Consider the following 21,240-nt stretch of genomic DNA (forward strand, 5'->3'; position numbering starts at 1 on the left):
AGCATGACTACGTACCTTGGCGCACACTTGCATGTATTGCCAACGCGCCGACATCACCCGGTATGTCAGTTCGCCACTAACAATGCTTCCAACACGCTCACCTATACATCAATAACCCCTTTCCTCTAGCCAAACCTTATCGTTACTATCTCCCCAATATAGGTCGTTTCACTCGATGGCGGGAAGTAGGGCCACTCGTAAGCATCACCGAAAACGGCGTCGCGCTAACTTTCTTCTCCGGCTGGACATACCGTTTCGATACCCCTCCTTGTCCTCGCATCAGATGCGACCAAGAAAGGCAGTTTTAAGCTCAGCTCTTTCGTACCTTCAGGTTCGGCACAGGCTTTGAGTGACAAAGATCACAAGTTACCACTCTGGCGCCCTAAGAATAATCGAATGCTTTCACCGGCAACCCAGAGCAGCCATTATGGATCACCGTTACACAACCTGGCTCGACGCTCTCCCTTTGTCACCCTGGGTCTTTGCTTCACCTTCAAACCCAATATTGAAGCGACACCAGCAGAGCTTGTTTAATGGGATCCAATGCACGTTCCCAGTGAGTTCCTTTGGTATCGTCTCACGCGGCCGTCTCTTATCTTTCCGATTCAGTGGTCCGGCTGCACCGCACCATGACCGCCCTCCATCAATCTCAAGTGGCGTATCGTTCCAGACCGACATCCTCCATCTTCAAGGACCCTAGAACATGCGCAACCATCTTTCGCTGAGATAACGCCGTCCGTCGTACTTTCCAGCTCTCATAGATCGGCCCCTACCATGTTATCCGTCGCGACGAGAAAACGTTGACTCTGCAAATCAACTAGAAGGACGTCCGCGTTTGCATCAACCGACCCAAACTGGCATACATTCTGTCCGACTGGTTGCACACCATCAGCAGCCCCTTTGTGCTTAAACAACCTTTAAGGACGTCAGATGACATTCACCAGACTGCTCCACGTGGGCAGTGATGTGATGCCATATTGGCTCGACTGCACACTTAGCTCTGCCAAATCTTCCGCCACGCGATCGCTTCGTCAGCGAGCCGCACCATCCTGACCGGCACACATCGACGGCCTCAATAAGAGCTACCTCCATAAGCAGGCTGGGTGCCACGGAAAAGCTACTGACACCCGATCGTACATTCTGCGTGGTTAACGGATTCCCAGGTTACATCTGAGGCGGCTGCTCTGCTGTGAGACTTGAGTGTGATGCATTTTGCGTTCATAATTTCTGGAGAAAGGAACTCGCGTATGTTAGTATTGTGCGTTGGGTTACGTCACTTCGCAATCCCACCGCCTCACAACTGGTTTCAGAAAAGTTTATGTAATTAACTACTATCTCTTGCTGCACAACATTTTGATGTAAATGTCTCTGTAGCTCACGAAGAACAAAATTGCTGAGCAAGGACCAGGCGATATAGCCAAACTCACAACTAGATTACCCCTTCCCGCCCTTCTGGCGCGTTGCGTTCTATATTTCTTTATATAAATTTATTTCTCTCTCCCTAGCCACACAACGTATTTGTATATACAAACGCAGTTCACGTTTTTAAACAAGGTATTTAAGTTCGGTGGTGCTCCTCTAGAAAATAATTATTTTACCTTCCATTTTTCTCCGTACAGCTTGAGAAACCGCTGCCAAAATATGATAGGTTTGTTCGCCCAGTGTGCCTACCAAAGCAAGGCCAGAAGACCAAGCCGGGACCAATGCTGTTCGCTGGAATTGGTCGTATTGGCTACAGTAAGTACCTGTTTGCATATAACGCAGTATGCAAACATAAATTGTTTGCATACTGCGTTTGCATAAACATATTGTCTCGCGTGTTAGTAGTACTTCGACTTTAACCTCAAATTGGTAGAGGTCATGGCTATACATCTTTTATCTTCCTAAAACTCGGCACTTTGTGGCACCGCGATCAGATAAACTAACAGTGAATTTGTTTTTGTTCTAGAGAGGCGTCCGACATGTATAGGCGTTCGACAGGCCTGAGGCTATTAGACGACTTGAAATCTTTTCCCGTCGCTCTCCATATCCTGCTGTCAAGCGAAAATTTGTTTAGAAGAATTTGTGTCTTGAGATTATATTGCGCTTAAATCGTTCGCTGACGTTGTACCATTAGGAATGCATACCACTTAAGATAGGAACGTAAATAATCACTGCATTTATCAGCACCACTCAATGAGCATAGCTGGAAAACTGGGATAGCTAGCATTTGGTTGAGAATAGAAAGAAACATAATTTGGTAGAATATGCAATACAGTACGGCTAGTCTGCGTCAAAGTAGAGCAATTCAACGCTTATAAAGGCAAGAGGCACTCTAAGAAGGGTACATATTGTGATACGATCAGGATATATATGAATCCATATTAAAAAAAACTCTGTCTCAATTCTAGTTGAAACCTTAAAGCGAAGCGTTCTTGTTGTACTTGACTCATAAACCATGCGTAAGTGTATAAGAAATGTGGTTTTCGAAGTATAAATATTTTTATTGGAGAACAGCAGTATAAACGAAAAATGATTTTGTTTTCAGTGAACTGAAGACAGGCTGTATACTATTAGACATAGTTAGATGCAGCGCGCCATACTTATAATATTCATTGAAATTTTTATTTGAGTATATAATGTCCTGGTGGCACTCGTGGTGGTGTGTTTGATACATGGGTTGCAACTTGCGCAACTGCGGATCAAAACGCACCAAGCGTGTCAACGTACTGGGTTGGCCGCGAGAAAATGAACTCTATACGCCACTTTACCGCGCATGCGTCCGTGGCCCAATGGTTTCAGCATCGGACTTCTGTGCTGGAGGTCTTGTAATCAAATCTTGCCGTAGGACAATGTTATAATGTTTTTTTAGTTATGTAACACCACACTTTGTTGGAAACAATGAGGTTACAAGGTAACGAAGACGTTTGAAACCACAAGAACGAAGTTTAGGCAATTCCATGTACTACCCATACTGGTTGAATGGGGCTGCTTGCAGCTCCCGTTGACGCTAGTGCCACAGCTTCCATTCCTATTATCGTACGAATATTCCTGCTTGAAATGGCAAAGTACTTCTTCGCCGCACTGTTCTTAGAACGTACCATCCCGTTGAGCATGTTTGGCGTCAGGGGCTAGATACGCACGAAACACCGCCAGGACCTCTTCAAGACTGCTTCGCCTTAAATGTTGGCGAAAGCGAGATGAATGTGTGAGAGGATTCAAGGTGGAGACTTTCGGCGTGTGCTTTCACATACAAAAAGCTGGTCATGCAAACATAAACTGAAAAGTTCCTTCGAATGCACTGCAGCAGCTCCCAACCAGATGCCCGAACGAGGCACGCTGCTCGACCACGTATGAAGAGAAGGAGCACGAGTTTCGCCACATAGGGGCGTCAAGAATCTCGCAAATCACTTCTCGCAAGGGCCGCTCCTCAGAATAACTAAGCAAAAGTAAAATGCGTAGCTATGCCGTTCAGAACGTCACCTTTTAAAGTAATGGAGTATGGCGGTTGAAGACGAGGCCCGACAGTAAGACGGAACCAGCTCCCACAAATTTGCATGTGAAATCCTATTTCTAAGCTCATTTCGATTGATTAACCTAAGTTTTCCTAACTCCCTCATTGGCCATGAATGCAGAGCAGCAACAGGATGGAAGCTCGCCGTTGGTCCCATTGTTGTGCGGTAGTGACTATCGCGTTGTGTCAGTTGCGCCGCCAAAGCCGAATGAGTCCCACAATATCCTGGTAGCGGCGGCCGCATCTCGATTGGGTTAAATGAAAAAACTCCCGTTTACCGTGCACTGGGTGTATGGGAACTCGGAGTAGCCCAGTACAGCGTGGTGCAGTCGTAGTTTTCGCACACAAAACCCCGGATTTACTTGAATAATTAAGCCCACCTCCTGTAAGTCGTCCAGTGCACATGCCGCGATAGCCCGGCAACTGCAACGACACAACGTTCTCTATCGAGTCCTGTGAATACAGTCAATCACATGTTGCGCTCACTTCATTCAGAAGCCTTAGCAAGCTATGAGACGCCTCCTTCCAGAATTTCGAGGGTCCTGCGGAAACACCGCCTACGTCATTCAATGCGATTTAGGAGAAGTCGTTTAAGGTGAAATTCCATCGGTCGACAACAGTGCAAGTATTCGCCGAAAAGTGAAAACACAAAGTGGTAGTAGCCGAGCATTGCGAGCCACTTCATACTCGCATGTTCTTCGGCCACGCCAAGGATAACTGTGAGGCCCTGACGATCACGAGAGTTCAGCCTGCCTTAATGACAATTACATGTGGACATAACTTCGATACCACTTTCATAGTTTGTGCTGGGCTACGCTGTAAGTTGAAACGCATTAGCTTCAACAACATAAAGCAGTAATTGAAAGGTTAATCATCTCCTGGCTCGGTCCGACAAAGCTGACAAATAATATTGTGCATATACGTAAATACGGGCCTAATAAAGTAGCCTTTGTTAGTTTCAATTACTCGGTGTCTCCAACTTTGATGGAGCCATTGTCTGATAGCCTTATATAAGTATAGCGAGCACTCGAGCGAATCTGCTTCGTTCCGAATACTGATCGGCACTCTAAACTTTCGCAAGTGTTGCTTCGCTGCATGAACTTCTTTACAGGAGGGATTAGGTTCATCTTGTCTTATGGAGACGTAAATTTTATCAATATTGCTAAAACTGCCATAATCCAAAATACCCTTTTCTCGCGCTAAGCTATCGCATAGATCTGGCTCGAATTTGTGACTGGTGCCTCGAACTCGGGCCGAAAATTTTCCAATTATCATAGTGTCCTGTAGTACCGACGGTGAAGAAGGCGGCTGTTATGTTGGCGGTGGTCACGTCACCTCTGAGAAGAAGCTGTTCGTGCGGCCATGCCGAACGAAGCGTTTGTTTTGCGTGGAGAATATATGTACTAAAGAAAAGAGGGAAAGGGCAGGGGAGAAAACAAATGAGAGAAGGGCGCATTGCCGCTCCACAATTGCGCTTATTACTGGGAGCGCATGCAATATAACAGCAGCAAAACAGAATGACGAAACTAACGTTTTTTGTGAATATTACCGTTTTCCATTACTACGTAGCTCTTTTTCAAGCGTTTCAGTTCCCGGCGAATTTCCAACATTTAGAATAGTAACCGACTGTGGTTAGTTAAGGTTTTCAAAAATGATGTTCTTCATTGCTGTTTCTTCCGCATTTGTATTTTTCCGAATTTTGGTCTGACTTGAGAAAAGTCTTCCGTGCCATTGGTCAACCTATTTTGATGCCAGCCGTAGTGTACGTCATTTCATAATGTTGTTAAACGACGCTCTAGGAGACGATAACATTTCTAACATTGAGCCCTCAATGACATGGACCACCGTGAAAGGATATGCTTGAAGTATGCAGTATAATTTTATTAGACTGGCAGGATGACGACAAAAGTCCATTCTCTACGTCAAAGCAACCTCAGGAAAACATTTTCACTGCAGCGCACGGACACATATTTTGCATATGTTCCGTCGGCCCTGCGGAACTTTCAACGGCGACAGCAGGCGTGTGTGGCACTGTTTCCTGAGAGGCTAAAAATACAGTCTTATCAGTGCAGCGCCAATATATCGTGCGCAGCTGCCTAGATACAGACCTTTCCGACATACGGGAAATGCCAAGCATAAAGCTTGTCACTCTATTGCTCAAAAAAGCGTGACATCTACTGTAACACCTTAAAATAGTAGTCTTAAAGGCTGCATTGGAAAATTAGGTGGGAACATTATTGACTAAGTCTCCGACGTGTTTGAAGTAGTAGTCGGACCCGTAGCCATACCATGGGACCGTTTTTACTATTGGGCCAATGCATCTCATAGCGGATGATCATCATCGAATCATTGTGCAGAGCAGATTTTAGGAAGGATACCAAGCAGTTTACGGCCTGAAGTAGAATAGAATGGCCTACGCCGAGTGACGAAAGTACCGAATCACAATAATCAAATTAATTGGTTTGCGATAAATTCACGCAGTGTGAGAAGAAAAAGAAGTAAACATTTATTTGTGTCGGTGCTTTCTGCGCCTTGTCACTGTTTGAGTGACTACACGACGCGTCGCACGCATTCCAAATAAAGCGCGGATTTTAAGTCTCAGTGCTGCGGGAAAAAGAAGCAAACCAGATAATGTATTTCATTTCTTTTGTACCCACAATACATCCAACAGATACCTTGTCTGCGTCAATCCTATGCTAACGCAGCTTGGGTAGGAGGTTATCACGGACTCATGTGCGTTGATCAAATCATAATAAATCTACTGGTACCAGCGCAGTGATCGAAGCACACGCAAAACTACTTGCAATGAATCCGACCAAGCAAAGCATAGAAAGCACCGCGCACCGTACCCACAAAACAAGTTTCATAACGATACACCACGACTTCAGTGCCGACTCGTTACACCTAACACTAACTAGCCCAGCTTACAATAGGCTCTGCTGCCAGAACAGCGTAAATGCGCAAACTACGTGTTGTATGTTCACCTGCATTCTCCATCGTAGAAAAAAATATATCTGCATTATCCTGTAAGTTTGCTAGCAAGATGGACAAGCTAAATTATGAAACACCTGTTTGATAATTTCAGCGTCCGGTGTTATCTGTACTGAAAAGTACTATACGTACCTAAGGGCACCAAATAACAGCAAAACAAAAATTTCTCATTTTCTTTTCATGTTCTCAGAAAAGCCGCCATCACAAGTTATTCTGAGCTATACGGCAAGAGTACTGAGAGACAAGGATTGCCGAACTGCTATGGCGAAAGAATGGCGAGAAAACCACCCGAAAAATATTCGCGTCATATGTGCCAGGAACCCTCGGAGCTTGGCATATGATGTAAGTATACCCTCAGGACAATAAATTGTTGCAATTTATTTAGAATCATCCATCCGCATAACTCACAGTAGGGCATAGTGAGATTCATCTGGAGGGTTTTTGTATTGTTTCCAGGTCTAATTTTTTGTTACTTTTAAAACGCTTTGTTCGTCGCAGCACTAAAGCAAGGAAACGATAACAAACACTGCCTTCCAGTGGTGGTCCGGGAAAGCTTGGATCGATTCACCTTGGGAGAAAAAATAGTACATTTGTGCAGTGTATAGGCACTGCTACAATATACTTTAAAAAGAACATATGCAACTATGCTGAACATTAACTTTGAGAAGTGCTTACTGTTTCTTCTATCGCAGCTAGTTTGATTAGGTTTACGAGCGTACATTTTTTTTTCACTAACGTACATTCTTTGGATATTGGCACATAATAAAAAAATAATGGCCACTCAAAAAGCGATACGCAGTATGCAGTCTCCTGTCTTACCCATGCTTTGCAGACGTCGTTTATGCCTTGAAATTAGTTATTTCTCTATATTCTTAATGTTTATTTTATTAAAAGCGACGATGAATAATAAATGTCATACGTGATTGTGACTCTAAAAAGCGATAATGATGATTTGTGCACGCCTACATGCATCCGGATATATAGTTGAAAAATGGTAATCAGGTAGTTTAAGCAAACCAGACAATTACAAGGGAATAACATAGTTTTACATTTCCGGTAGCGTAGTTTGATAGTTACAGTGGCGCATAAAGGGCACTAATCATGCCCCAAACTACATGCCGCATAGGCGGAAAAAAGGACAGCTCCATTAAATTAGATAACTTTTAACATAGTGTCAGCGTATATACCGTAAGTAATAATAGTTCCCGGACAATATAATGTAAAAATACTCCAGTGGGTGAATAAGTGTCGTAGGAATCAAAACTTTAATAAGCATACGAGTATACAAGATGAGAGCTACATAATGTGCCCTTTTCATATTGATTTTAGGTTGGTGGCTATTTCGAAGAGGACACGCTCAACACAAGCTTAATAAGCAAATCATGTAGTTTGGTGGTGTGCGGGTGTCATATATATATATATATATATATATATATATATATATATATATATATATATATATATATATATATATATATATTTGTGTGTGGGTGGGTGTGTTTGTGTGTGTGTCACGCTGCAGTGCCGATGAAGAATGCTATAGCGAAACTGTGAATCCCGAAACAAAGCATTTATTGGGTGAACCTATGCCTACAAAAGTGATTGACACTCGAAGCACAACGACAGTGGCGAAGTGGTGAATTCTAGCGCAGTGAACGGCGAACGGAGTCGGCGATCGTCGAACGCTGATCTGCGGCTTTTATCCACGACTCGTCGAAGCTTCCAGCGTAATGCTGGTACTAGCATACCGTCCAGAAAATACAAAGCTATTCTCAAGGAGCACACCATCTGATTACACAAGGTTTAACGAAAACGTGCACACAGATAGAAACAATGACATCATTCACCGTGATCTCCAAATCATGCAGGCGTGTCTTGCGCATAGCGATAACAGTTGAGTTGTGAGTGAGTGAAATACAGTCCCCGGTAAAAGGGCATATAAGAACACGTATCCTACATTTATATATATATATATATATATATATATATATATATATATATATATATATATATATATATATATACATATATATATATATATATTAGATGCCAAGCCATTCATTTTTTCTTCATACCTAAAACCGAGAGCTTTCGTAAGGGAAATACAGTGAAGGGGTTAAAAATCGGAACTAAATATCATAAAGAATACTAGAGTACACGCACCAGCAAAAGGAATACACGAACACTAATAATACAATAACAAAGCTGACAATAATTCTTTATCACATTTTAAGTAGCCATGAACGCTCTAGATTCTATGCGCAGAAGGGCATCCCAATCAAGACCTCGATTTTGATTGCTCATATTACCGGTGACAAGATGCAAAGAGCAATTTCATTTGTCACAGCCTTAAAATAATGTATGCGGGATAAACATCATTACAGACTTTAAAATTGAATGTAAAAAGTTTCGCATGCAGGTAGTTTTACGTGGATTCATCCTAAGGACTACATTCATGTTAACTATACAAATTGTATACAGTATTGGAGCGAAAAATATCGCTCTTTGATAGTGTATTGGTGCATGAGTCATAGCATGCGAGCTCAGCCTTTTCTGGTAACCGACAAAATTGGTAGTTTGCTGCATATAAGATTGGCGAAGCCAACCCATAAGTAAGAACGACTTCCACGCCCCTTCCTCTATTGAGAAGACACAGTGAATGAACGCTATGAATTGCCAGAAAGCTGTCTATTCGTTATTTCGAGACGCGACTTCAACTAGAGGTATTTTGCTTCGATACACAGGCGTCGTCTGACAAGTAGACGTGATACAGAAAACGCATGCCTCGAATCTTCCAGATTATATGCATGTTAATGGCGGACATGATTACGTTGCGCAAAGTTTTCACGCTGGTAAAGAATTACACATTAAGGAACAAGGACGCAGACAGAGGAAGCCTGAACTACAAACTATTAGTAGTTTGACTACCAGTATACTACCAACATACAAACTACCTATAGACGGAAGAAAGATACATGGTTCCTGCTCCTCCCTTTTAGGGTATGGTTGTTACTTCTCCACTTGGGCGACCGATGCGCACCTCTAGAGACGGTCTACAGAAAGTAAGGGCACTGCCGCAGCAGAGAGCGGCTGTTGGTTCGCTGGAGCCTTCAGATGAATAGAAGCAGACACATTAAACTCGAAGACAATTCGTATTTTCAAGTTTAAAAAAAATTACACCCAGAAATAAGAGGTGGAACTGGAACGAATAGGGCGACCCCATATTGAGAGAGCCTATGGTGCATAGCACCGCAAGTAGAGTTCAAAACACTCGGTCGGGGAAACGGGGTCGCGTGCTCTGTCGTTAGGTGCCCCATGAGGTGATTAGACCGCACCCCAACCATTTACTGCCAAATTGGCGCCGAGTGGTTTTCCCGATGGTCCGCCGGGCATTCAAGCATGGGGCCTCGTGTACGCCCCCTTACGTGTATACCTCAGTTTTGGGTGTTTACCCTTCTCCCTAAAACAACATGCAAAGGAAAAATTGGAGGGCGCTTCAGCTTCGCCTTCGAAAGTGGAACGCGATAGCATTCCCGTCGACCCGCCAATGGGTGTAAGACAATGCGCTATGGTGCAGCGATCACTTATGAGGCGCCCCGCATCGAACTTTGCACCCACCAATCACGCGGTGAGGGCCGAGCAACGCAGCGTTCGGCGCGGCAACGAAACGTGCGCCTGAGCAAGTGGAACGAACCAAAGAACTCGGTGTCTCGGAGGGAGAAACTATCTACCTGAGCCAAACGTCGTGATCGGCACGGCCAGCCGGGCCGCGACGCGCCATGAAGGCCGACGCGATCATGGGCCTCACGCCTCCATGTGATCGTCCTCTATCTCGCTTGGGAGCACCACGCAGACGCATGACTCCTCGGAAGCAGCTCGGCACACTTCGCAGGGGATGCTTTCCCACGAGACGCGCTACGGCGCAGCGATCACGTCAGAGGCGTCGCGCATCGGACGCTGCACCAAGGTATCGCGCTGTGAGCGGAAAGAGGAGCCGCGTCGCCTAAACACTAGGGTTGAGTGACGCACGCTGGAAGCTGGAAGGGGAGAGAGCGAGAAAACTTATTAAAGGCAAGGGTAGTGGGGCATCCTCGCACCGGTCCCCGCACGGCCCGAAGGGGAGAAGGGTGCGAGTGGCGCGCCACGGGTCGGGGCAGCGCCGCACATAGTGAGGAGGGGGTCTTCTGTGTTTGCTGCAAGATGGCTCTGCGTGTGCGCAGAGCGGATAAGAAATGTAATGGAAACGTACTTCGCTACTCGTGTAACTGCGATTTCTTTAAGTTACATGCTCATAATTACCGATTTACACCCCAGTATAACTTTGTACGACGCGTTTCTAAGGTAACACCGCTTTCACTAGAGGCGCTTTTGTGCCGCTTTCAACCATCGAAGTCGTGGCTGAGTGGTAGCGTCTTCGTCTGACACTCCAGAACCTTAGTTCGATTCCTACGCAGCTCAAGTTGTTTTTTATTTATGAAGTGCCTCCCGGGATTTATCAGTCACGGCCAGTGCCACCGACACCGACGCCACAGGCTTTTCGACGACACGAGCTCCTTAACGCTGTCGCGTTAAAACACAAGGGAGAGCATTACAAGCGCATAGCAATCGTACCCTGCACAAAGCCGCGGAGCCCAACGCTGTGGGCCGAATAAAATACTGTATAAAAGGAAGCACTTGCAATCTAAGGCATCAGGGTGATTGATATATGGTGTGCCGCCCCGTCCGTCGCTCGTAACTGGGCACGTCCTTTCGAAAAACAGGTAGCATAGCAGCTTACTAGGTGCGGGCCATATGTGAACGAAAGCTGTAATTGCGACACTTTGGCTGGCGTACAGTTCTCAAGTGAACACTCACTCTCAAAGTCGTTCCTACAATGCCCAATTGGCCATGATCTCAGAAACGGGTTGCTCCAAATGTTACGATAGGAGTGGTGCACGCAGTTAGAGTGTTTTAGCTTGTCCGGTATTCGGATACACGCCGGCGGACGGAGGCGTTAACGCGAGCGGCCCGCATGGTGAAGCCACCTGAAGGCGCAGACGTGAACCAGAGAAGCACAGGTAATGTTGCAGTAGCCAAGTGTATTTTACTTTGTGGCGGGTGTAAATTTTCGGCCGATTACACCCCTCCCGAAAATTTACAACAGCGACAAAGTATAATACACTTGTTTACTGCAGTATTACCTGTTTTTTTTTATTTGTGATCTGTGCCACTAGGTCGCTGCACAGTGCAGGCCGCTCACATTTACGCCTCCGCCCCAGCACCCAGTCCGCCTGCGTTTATTAGTATACCGGACAAACTGAAGTTGTCTTACGGTGTTCACACCTTCGGTACGGACGAGCCGCCCGACCCGCACACATCAAGAACCCACATTTGTCCACTAGTGGGCACTAATTATGTTGTGACTCAACCACCGCGTTTGCACAGCGCCAGCCGGCTCCCGTGTACATCTGGTTACCAGTAATCGCTTTCGTCCTGCTTGACCCCATCTGAAAGCGGGCCGTCACCGTGACCAGCACTTGCCGCTGGCAACCAACGATCCTATTGTGTTTCGCTCGTCCAGCGAGAACCGTTGGCCGCGTACCGTTAGGCATGTCTGTACCCTTTGTTTGCAGCCCTTCGCTTCGACACGAGCAAAAGGAAGGAAAATGCCAGTTTCTAGCTTCCCGAGAAATAGATGAAAGAAATAACTCGCGCTTTTGCTGAAGCAGGCTTACATACTGAGTGGTAAAGGGGAGAGAGGGACATGTCATGCGACAAGGCGGTTGCTAGAACCAGAAAGCTCAATTGTGGTTCCACGTCGTTACAGTATTGTTTAGTTAAACGTGTGTATAGGTCTAGGTATATAGATTGCGCCAGAATTTACGTTTATTGTGTAAAACAGGTTTTTCTCGTGTATTTGCCAATTTAAAAAACTATTGTTGATCTCAAGCAGAAATATAGAAACAGTGTTCCGTAGTGGTTTAGCGATCCAATTTGAAATAAGTTTTGTTCTTTTAATAGGCGTAATCTGCAACCGTCTGCCTTCTTGAAAACTTTGATGACGTACTTATACGGTGTTCAAATTCATTTTTTTTTGTGGAGGGTCGCAGCCGTAGTTGACATGCTGTTTGGCCCAAGTGCCACAACCACTTGCCTAAGTATGCCAATAAATTCAGTTTTTCCAACAATTCCCTGAAGAGAATTAGATTTATTGTGTAATATCTATCTAAAATCCAGTCTTTCAAACCATTTGTCTAAACATTTTCAAGCTATGCTGACCGCATCTGACACAAATATCTAGCCTCGAAAAATATGTTTTTTGTACTGCAGTCTCTGAAACCGGTTTCTACGATTTCATGCAGGGTGATTCCGGAGGCCCTCTTACAGCTTACATGAAGAACGGAAGGTCAACTCAGTTTGGAATTGCGTCATACGTTCAAAGGAATTCAAATCATGGACTCGCACCTGCAGTATTCACAAGAGTAGCTCATTATGTAAAATGGATTAAAAGGTCATTAAAGAAAATCAAGCGCTGGAGAAAGATAAGTCCATAGGTCTGTATTGCCAACGTAGAAATAAAGGAGACGTGAAATCATGTACGCTTTTTGTCGATAAAGTTTTTTCCTGTGGTCTAACTGTGTGCTGCCTTTACGTTTGTGACAAGTAACTTTTTTTTTGTAAATAAAGGCCGAAATTACTATTTCTTCAATCCTTCCGAATAAATCACGTTAACGCTTTACCAGCCATACAAACTAGTCATCCTTTCAAGATTTTCATTTTCAGGGACCTCGAAATATTCTGCACCTGCTAGGTACCAATGCCTGCAAAAAAATATCCCTCATTTCCTATTGATAGCTTGTACCGGGTGTCCCAGTTAACTTGAACTGAGATTTAAAAAAATATAATAAGAGCTCAGAGGAATCTTACCGATTGCATAGCGGCTGTCGTGTACTTACAGCCAGTATTTTTTCCATAACGTATTAATAAATCATTCATTTTAATTAGTGAAGCTTTAATTTATTGCTTCAATCGCAAAGTTGCAATTATAGAGTTGTAGGGCACCCCAAAGTATCACCGAATCAAGCATTGATTTTTGCTGTAGTGTGCTTCCTTGTTTTTTTTCGAAGAAAAAATAAAAGCCTGCGGAATACACGAAATATGAAATAGATGTGCGCTCGCACGCCGCTACTCAAAGGCCTCCAAGCAACCTTCGAAAGATACACGGCTTCATTCGTTTATCGTAGCATGGTGCAAGGCCTCGTCATGTAGGGTGGCTCGAGAGGTTTCGCGACTTAACTAGCCTGGTGCGATAAGCGTCAGCATCTGCGAACGCAAGACTTGTGCTCGATCATGAGGCACTCCGGATAGCTTCAACCTTCGCGTATCATGAAACAAAGCTACAAAAGATATTCAGCCAATATTAAAAAGAACAGTGTGCCAAATAGCACGAAAAAAATAAAAAGTTAGCCCCAGGAAGAGCAGAAAAGAGCTACTGATGAGTTTATTTCCATAAAAAATAAACTAAAAGCACGTAAGGCGTCTCATCAGCCCACGAAGAAACATCCAAAGGTGCAACTGGTTTATGCATTTACCCCTTCTTTCTCTTGAACTCCGGAAAAGAGGCAAGACAAAGCAGCTTTCTACCAATTTCTGTCTTTGTGGCAAGTCTTTTTTATGTAGGGAAAGGTTGACATCATGAAAGTGCATGATACAGTCACGCTTTGCACAACTTTTGAGCGGTTATCTTCCTCTGCCAATTATAGCGCGTGCTCCAACATTTGAACATCTGAAGAAGTACAGCAATTGGTTCTTTCAAACATTTGCGCTGTTGCAGCTTTGACTAGCGACGTTGAAATCTCGCGGCACACTCTGCTTATACTTGCCTTTATGGTGTCGGGTCTGGTAGTTTTGCTGCTATAAACGCGATCTTTCCCGTAGCCCCACACAAAGAAGCCCAGCGCCGTCATCTCCGGTGACCTCGCAGGTCTGGGTACAGGCATCTGCCGGCCAATGCACTGTCCAGGAAAAAGCTTGTCGAGCCACGCTCGAGACTAACCACTGCTTCGCGTAGGAGCACCATCGTGTGGAACCCAGATGTTCCAAAGGTGCCCAAGTGGAAAGTTACAACAGACGTTGTTCACAGGGCCCTCGAGAATGTCGTTAAGGTAGCGTTGCGTCGTTTAGTGTTTTGTGAAAAAAGATGGGTGCGATGGGGATGTTGCCATCAAAAATACTTCACCCTTCAATAAATGTCCACCGGTATTTGTGTACTGTCTGTGCCAGCCAGTGGAGATTGCTATCACTCCAGTAGTGCGCGTTGTGAAGATTACCTTGTGCGTTAGAAAAAATTTGTCTCATCCGTCCAAAGCACTCGAGCGAGAAAGTCGGGTTCTTCACATTACGTGAAAATCCCATTGGCAAAGTCGTCTGTATTCAAAATCTCGGTCCTAATGTTTTTGATAAAGATGTAAATGTTACGGGTGCATATAAACTTTCCTGAAAATCCTCCACACTGACGACCTTGAGGTTCCGGCTTCCGCACTGGCATCGAGCACACTACCGCGAGGTTTAGCAGCAAAGAAGCCAAAAACACACGTTTCCGCTTCTTGAGCCAGCGTCGCAGTCCTGTGTCGCTTTCTTATGAAGTTACCCGTCTCGCTGAGGACTTCGTACGTTCTAAGTATTGTTGACGGACTAGGGCGTCCTCCACAATGCCACATCCGGAATAACTTGACTGTCTTTCTCTTGTTGCCGTGTACAGCCCGCAGAGCCAGGATCATTTTAGCCTTCTGATCATTCGTGAAGGGTATGACTGTCATCTTGAAGAGAAAGTCACTGGCGTGCTACTGTTCAGATCTCCCGTTATTATTTTCGCACTGAAACCAGGGTGCGCAAACTCCCTATACCACTTGAGACGCTTTGTCCCATCTCGATACGCATGGCCGCGCCGCTTCCACCACTGGCAATTCCTTAATACTAAACTGAAAAAATTCAAAACAATTCCGCCATGACGTCACTGATGAGGTCAGAAGGTAGAGGTAGAGGGCGTGCTGCCGGAGGAGGCTTGCCGCGAAGCCGAGCTTTCCCACTTCGCATATAAGTGGGCTGTGTGGTCTCTTGCAGGGCTGCTCGTCATGCGGCGACCTCGGCCAAATCGCGGAGAACAACCCGGTCAAGTGTGCCGTGTTTACTAAGTGCATTTTTTCTGGCGAGTTTAAGCTTCTATTCACATTTAAAGCACTGGGACAGCGCTCGAACCAACCAGTGCGAAGCAATTAAAATGAAAAATATTTATATAGCAAACCGTCGTTAACTACGAATATTTGCAGGTAGTATATTACATTTCGTCATTTCTTGAATGTAGTCACTTTGAAATTCCTAACTCGTTGTGAAGTCTAGGGCTACAGTTCAACGAGTCCACAGGTATAGTGGTGGGTACTATAAAGAAAACTTCCTGGCACCATCGCTTGTTTTGTTCGTGTGTTGTGAAGTGAATCAACTAAAGCTTTGTGAAACATCGTTCCAGCGCACAGTTGAACACGGATGAGAAGAGAAAGACGACACGAACGCTGGTTGGTTGTGATTAGCATTATGAAACATTGTTCCAGCTCAATTATGAAACATTGTCTGTGTTGAACTGTGCGCTGGAACGATGTTTCATAATGCTAATCACTACCAACTAGCCCAGCTGTCCATACTTAGCAACTAAAGCTGGCTGATTTTTCAGTCAGTCAAAACTTCGCAGAAGTCAAAGTTGACCATTTCTTTTCTTCTTATTCAGACATTGCGTACTGCAAACAGACTAACCAGGGCGGTATTCTGTAAGAGTCCTCCTAGTGTACGGTCCATTTCGGCCGCTGCTGATTGGATGCAGCTTTACGAGCGAGGAGGAGACGAGTGGCCCCGGCTAATCAGCAGCGGCAGAAGTGGACAGTCCACTAGGGGGACTCTTACAGAATACCCTCCCATTCCATGCACGCAGTGCTTAAGTGCCAATCTGGAGAAGCAACATTGCTTCCCAACTCTAATTTGTGCATAATGAGCGAACATTAATTCGAGAAAACCCAAATGAATGCAAAATGAGCCATCACGCGCTGGTCATACGGAACTTGACTATCACATATCTTATGACAGCGAGATATTTTGTGGTTTAGAGGAAGAAGGTAGAGTACAATACATGTATTTCATTGACAGCATGAGAAGTAAGGACCCACAAATTTTTTAACTAGATACATGCATCTGCATGAACAGGAAATAGCCTATAACTCCTCTCAATATTTGAACCACATGCCGAATGAGGTAGCGGATTTATATAGCACTTACAAGCACGTATATACTAACTGTGATCCCACTTTATGACATATTCATCTATACAGAAAAGCACGGCAGGAATTTGAACACTATATTGACCCAGCAGCAACGCAAGGACTCAGCTTATTCATGGTGTATGGTATGGTTCTTAGTGTATGGTACTGTCTACGCTCCAAAATTCAGATAAAATAAAGAGCTTAAACCTACTTCAGTACCATATCTTAGTAGTGGTTCATCAAAACGCAACGAGAAATTACGTGCGTGCATCCTTTTGCCATCAGTGCTCTTGACGTTTGATAAAACATCCCAGCTGTGTCTTTCTTTCTTTACTTTAGTCTTGGCTGTATGTGTTGAGAAAGTAAAGAGTGCACAAAATGTATAGCCCAACAAATAGACACTAAAGCCCTTCAGTACAAGTATTTCACCGACAGCAAAGGGACCGCCGTCATGAAGAATGGGTCAAGCGACTCTGCTCCTATGTCAGTCCACGCAGGTTTGGACAGAACTGATTTACTCATGCAAAATGATACCAGCTCTGAAAATAAAGGGAAATACTTGCGCTTACCTGCTGTGATTAGGAAACGTGAAAAATTTCGGAGAAGTAGAATTCCCGGTGTTAGAACACCACAGAGCCGCGCAACGCATGTGATGCCCCGTTTTAGCCATCTTCGTCTTATGCTTGGTTGACCTGGTTTACTGCCTCATCCGTTGCTTGCACGCCGGAACAAGCTTCTGTGTCTCATCTTTCCCATCTTTATAGTTGGGAGGACAACAGAAGCAGATGACGTAGTGCGATGCGACTGGTGATATCACTGAGCGAGTGGCAAGGGTGAGGGGCGGTAAACTCGACGGACGCACGAAGACAACCACTTCCCGCGCTTCGTTCGAATTAAAATTCACAAAAAACAGAAATAAAGAAAATAAGTTATATTTTCCGGCAACCGCTAGGAGCGCGCATGTTCTTTGAAACCGCAACTCGCCTTTCTTTGGTCGCTGACACGTCAAGCCAAAATGACTTGTGTAATGAACAGCAAATGCTAGCCGTACAGATCCGCCAAAACGCATTAGATGGACAAAGCCTGCGCAAGGTTTTTTTCTATTGCTAAAAGGAAAAAAAACATGCGTTCAGGACGCGCTTATCGACAGAACAAGATTAGCACCCAAAATTACAGGGCCAAGTGCACCGTCGCGGTTTCCCGGCTTTGAACTCCTTCCCCCTCCTCCTTGTGGCTCCGCTACGCTTATCAATGCGTCAGCGGCGTGTTGTTATGATGCCGCGCAAATCACATAGCGTGAAGCCCTGCATGAAGTTGCCGCCGGTAGTAAGCCCGCGTATCCGTGGATATTCGCTTGGGATCCCTTGAGTACCACGGCAACCACGGCGCGAGCGCGTATCTGTTTCGTATTTTGGATGTTTCGCGCGCTTGTGTTTTTTCTGGGAAAAACCAACGAGGCAAACTTCAGGAGAAAGCAAATGCTTGATTCGGAAGTTAATTGCGGTGACCTACAACTTTGTAATTGATATGTTTGCGATTCACGCAATAATAAATAGGTTCACTAATTAACAGCAATTATGTGTCAATACTTTGTCATGAAAAAAATACTGGTTGTTAGTACACACGACTACGTCTACTATGCAGTCGGCCTCATTTCTCTAGATCTCTTGCTTTTTTTTGAAATCTTAGTGGCATACGTGGGACACCCGGTATACTGTGATGAAACACCTTCAAAGCAATAATTTTTTTTTCGTATGTGCAAAATGGATTCAGGCCTGGCTTGTCATGTACGACTCAACTGGTAGAGTTCTCGCATGACGTCGTTTGCTCTTTTGACCTTGGATTTCAGGTAGTCTGCGTATTTTTGGATTTCCGGAAAGCTTCTGACACCGTTTCTCATGTATTGCTTTTACATTATCTTGTCTCGGTATACACCCTGCAATTTTAGATTGAATTAGAAATTACTTGTCAGGGCGAACACAGCATGTTTTGATAAACCGCACAAAATCAACACCTGTCACAGTAACCTCTGGCGTGTCCCAAGTCTCTCTGTTGGGGAATTTGTTATATTATTCTTTATAAATCGCATTGCCCAGAATCTAGAATTTAAAGTGACGTTATATGCTGATGATTGTGCCATACACAGGAATGTCGAAAATGATTGTGATGTTAGTAGTTTTCAGAATGATCCAAACGAAATTCTTGCTTGTTGCATTAAGTGGGGCATGTCTTTGTAAAGGGCTAAATGTCAACTTATGTCATTCACCTTTAAAAGCTTTCCTGTGTGATCAGTGTAGAAATTAGACCGACTACTTCTTGAAAAGGTGCAACACTACAAATGCCTCGAGATCTATTTTTCAGAAAGTTTAACATGGAACAGACATATTGAATACTTAAACTTAATGTCACCTCGTGTGATAAACCTTGTTAGACGTAACTTTTATAAACCCCCCCAGAAAGTAAAAGAACTGCTTTGCAAAGCAAATGTTTTTCCGCTACTTCAATACGCTTGCCAGGTGTGGGACCCTCAAAGCTCTAAACTTATAGAAAAGCTTGAACGCGTCCAAAACCACGCTGCAAGATTTATTTTTGGTAATTATAACTTCCGGAGCAGTATTGCATTAGTTAAAGCGGACCTTGGTTTGAAAACACTGGCACACCGTCAATTAACTGCAAAACTAGAACTCTTTTTTAAAATTTACTCAAATCCCAAAGGAATAAATAAGAACTTGTACATTTTCCCTCCCCACTTCATCTCTAAACGATGTGATCACGAGCTGAATGTTCTTGAAATGCGCTGTCGTATTTATGTCTACCGTAATTCCTTTTTTCCACATGCTTCCGCGCACTGGAATAGGCTTCCCAAAAGTATTGGTGAATGTAAAATGTGTTCAGAGTTTGTGTCTTTATTGTCACGCAGTCTGCTGTAGTATATCATCCCGTTTACTTTATGTCATTTGACTGGCGTTTCGCTTCATGTAGTAGTGTACCTTTACATTTCTGTGTTGTAACTTTTGCGCCGCAGTTCACTGAAGACCGTTTTGCCGTCGAGATGACTCAACGATGTTACGTATTTTTTTTTACTTTTACCACCTGGTGCTCAGCTGTTTCAAGTTCTTGTCACATGTTGATTTTCCTTCAATTGTCCCCCCCCCCTGCAATAGTGCTCTTGTGGTGCGGCCGGTACTTGTACATATAAATAAAAAAAATAAGAAATATCGCAAAATTTTGACAATCAGAAAACGCTGGGAGAAATTATTTCGGTGCGTAAATAGCGGCATTAGACTATCGCTTCCCAAATCGAAAACTTTTAGGAGGATTATGTTTTCTCATCGGTGATCTGCATCTTGGGATAATTCGTTCCAATAAATTGTTCGCAGTAAAAGGGCATGCAATCACGCTAATGTACCCAGCTAGACAGTGACAGAGTTGACTATCATCGCCTAGTTTCATACTTTCTCCTCCAACCTGATCAAACTAGAGCTCGCCCGCGTGCTCTGCCTCATCGAGGTGCCGTGAAGCACGCATCGATTCGGCAAGAGAGCAGATGGAGCAGCAGGCTCTGTCAGCAAACCCCCAGAATGTTGCAATAGGAGAGCTTTGCTTTAAAAGCCGAAATCGCATCCTACGGCCAAATCGGTCAATGAGATAGTACGGTTAAGAAGAGACTGGTTTAGCGCCGTGCTCGAGCTCCTAAGAGTACGTGTCAAGGAAACATGTATGTATGGGGGAGGGGGGCGCGTGTTAAACCAACGTAACCGGCGAGCCAGCTATTACTACGCTGGCTCGCTGTAGTTTACACAATGCTGGCGTCCATAGACCCTTTGAATGTGCTGTCTGTGTTTCTATGTAAGCTCTCTACATAGTGTTCAGCATTCTCACGTATAGTATAGCATTTTCAGGCCCAGATGCTCAGCCAAATGCATGTTTAGGGTCGCAGCGTCTCTAAATATTACGATTTCATAAGAAATTTTACAGAAAGTCATTTTATTTTCTCCATACTTATGGACATCGCTACGTGTAGACATTTGATGATTATTGCCCGCAAGCAACTGAAATATTTTAATTGCAATGCTTGATGAAATTATCCCACGTCATCAACAGAGATGTGGAGAGTTTGTTTATTATAACAAATGTAAGAGTTTGTTCAAAACCTAATTTCGCGCGAAATTTGATTATGGAGCATGATGGCATGGCGCATTGCGGCATTATCACACCTGAAGAACGAGAAGTGTATTCAGCTGTTCTATTTTCCGATAGCAACTATATAACACTCAAGGTTTGTATATGTGTCTCCAGAATCGTCGTAGGCGTCGGCCTCCGCCTTGATGTTCTGTATAAAGCAGAACAGCGATAACATAAAAAATGGTAAAAACAAAAAGGATCAAATGCCTTTGTTTTCGCTCATATTTTTCATACTATATTGCGTTTCAGCACGTATCTGTGTAATTGTTGAACCACAATAATTTA

The 21,240-nt window shown here is 44.3% G+C and overlaps 1 protein-coding gene across 1 annotated transcript in view; it reads left to right on the forward strand.

Moving 5' to 3' along the window:
- Nucleotides 1–13,086, forward strand: part of LOC142564199 (mast cell protease 4-like) — a 36,295-nt gene extending 23,209 nt beyond the window's left edge. Inside the window, exons 6-8 of the mRNA XM_075675103.1 lie at nucleotides 1,620–1,737; nucleotides 6,675–6,826; nucleotides 12,826–13,086. Of these exons, the coding sequence (XP_075531218.1) occupies nucleotides 1,620–1,737; nucleotides 6,675–6,826; nucleotides 12,826–13,017 (462 nt within the window). The 3' untranslated portion in view covers nucleotides 13,018–13,086. The remainder of the gene's footprint in view (nucleotides 1–1,619; nucleotides 1,738–6,674; nucleotides 6,827–12,825) is intronic.
- Nucleotides 13,087–21,240: the final 8,154 nt, after the last annotated feature.

Source organism: Dermacentor variabilis, chromosome 11 (genome assembly GCF_050947875.1).
Source record: "Dermacentor variabilis isolate Ectoservices chromosome 11, ASM5094787v1, whole genome shotgun sequence".
In the NCBI taxonomy this organism is placed as follows: Eukaryota; Metazoa; Arthropoda; class Arachnida; order Ixodida; family Ixodidae; genus Dermacentor; species Dermacentor variabilis.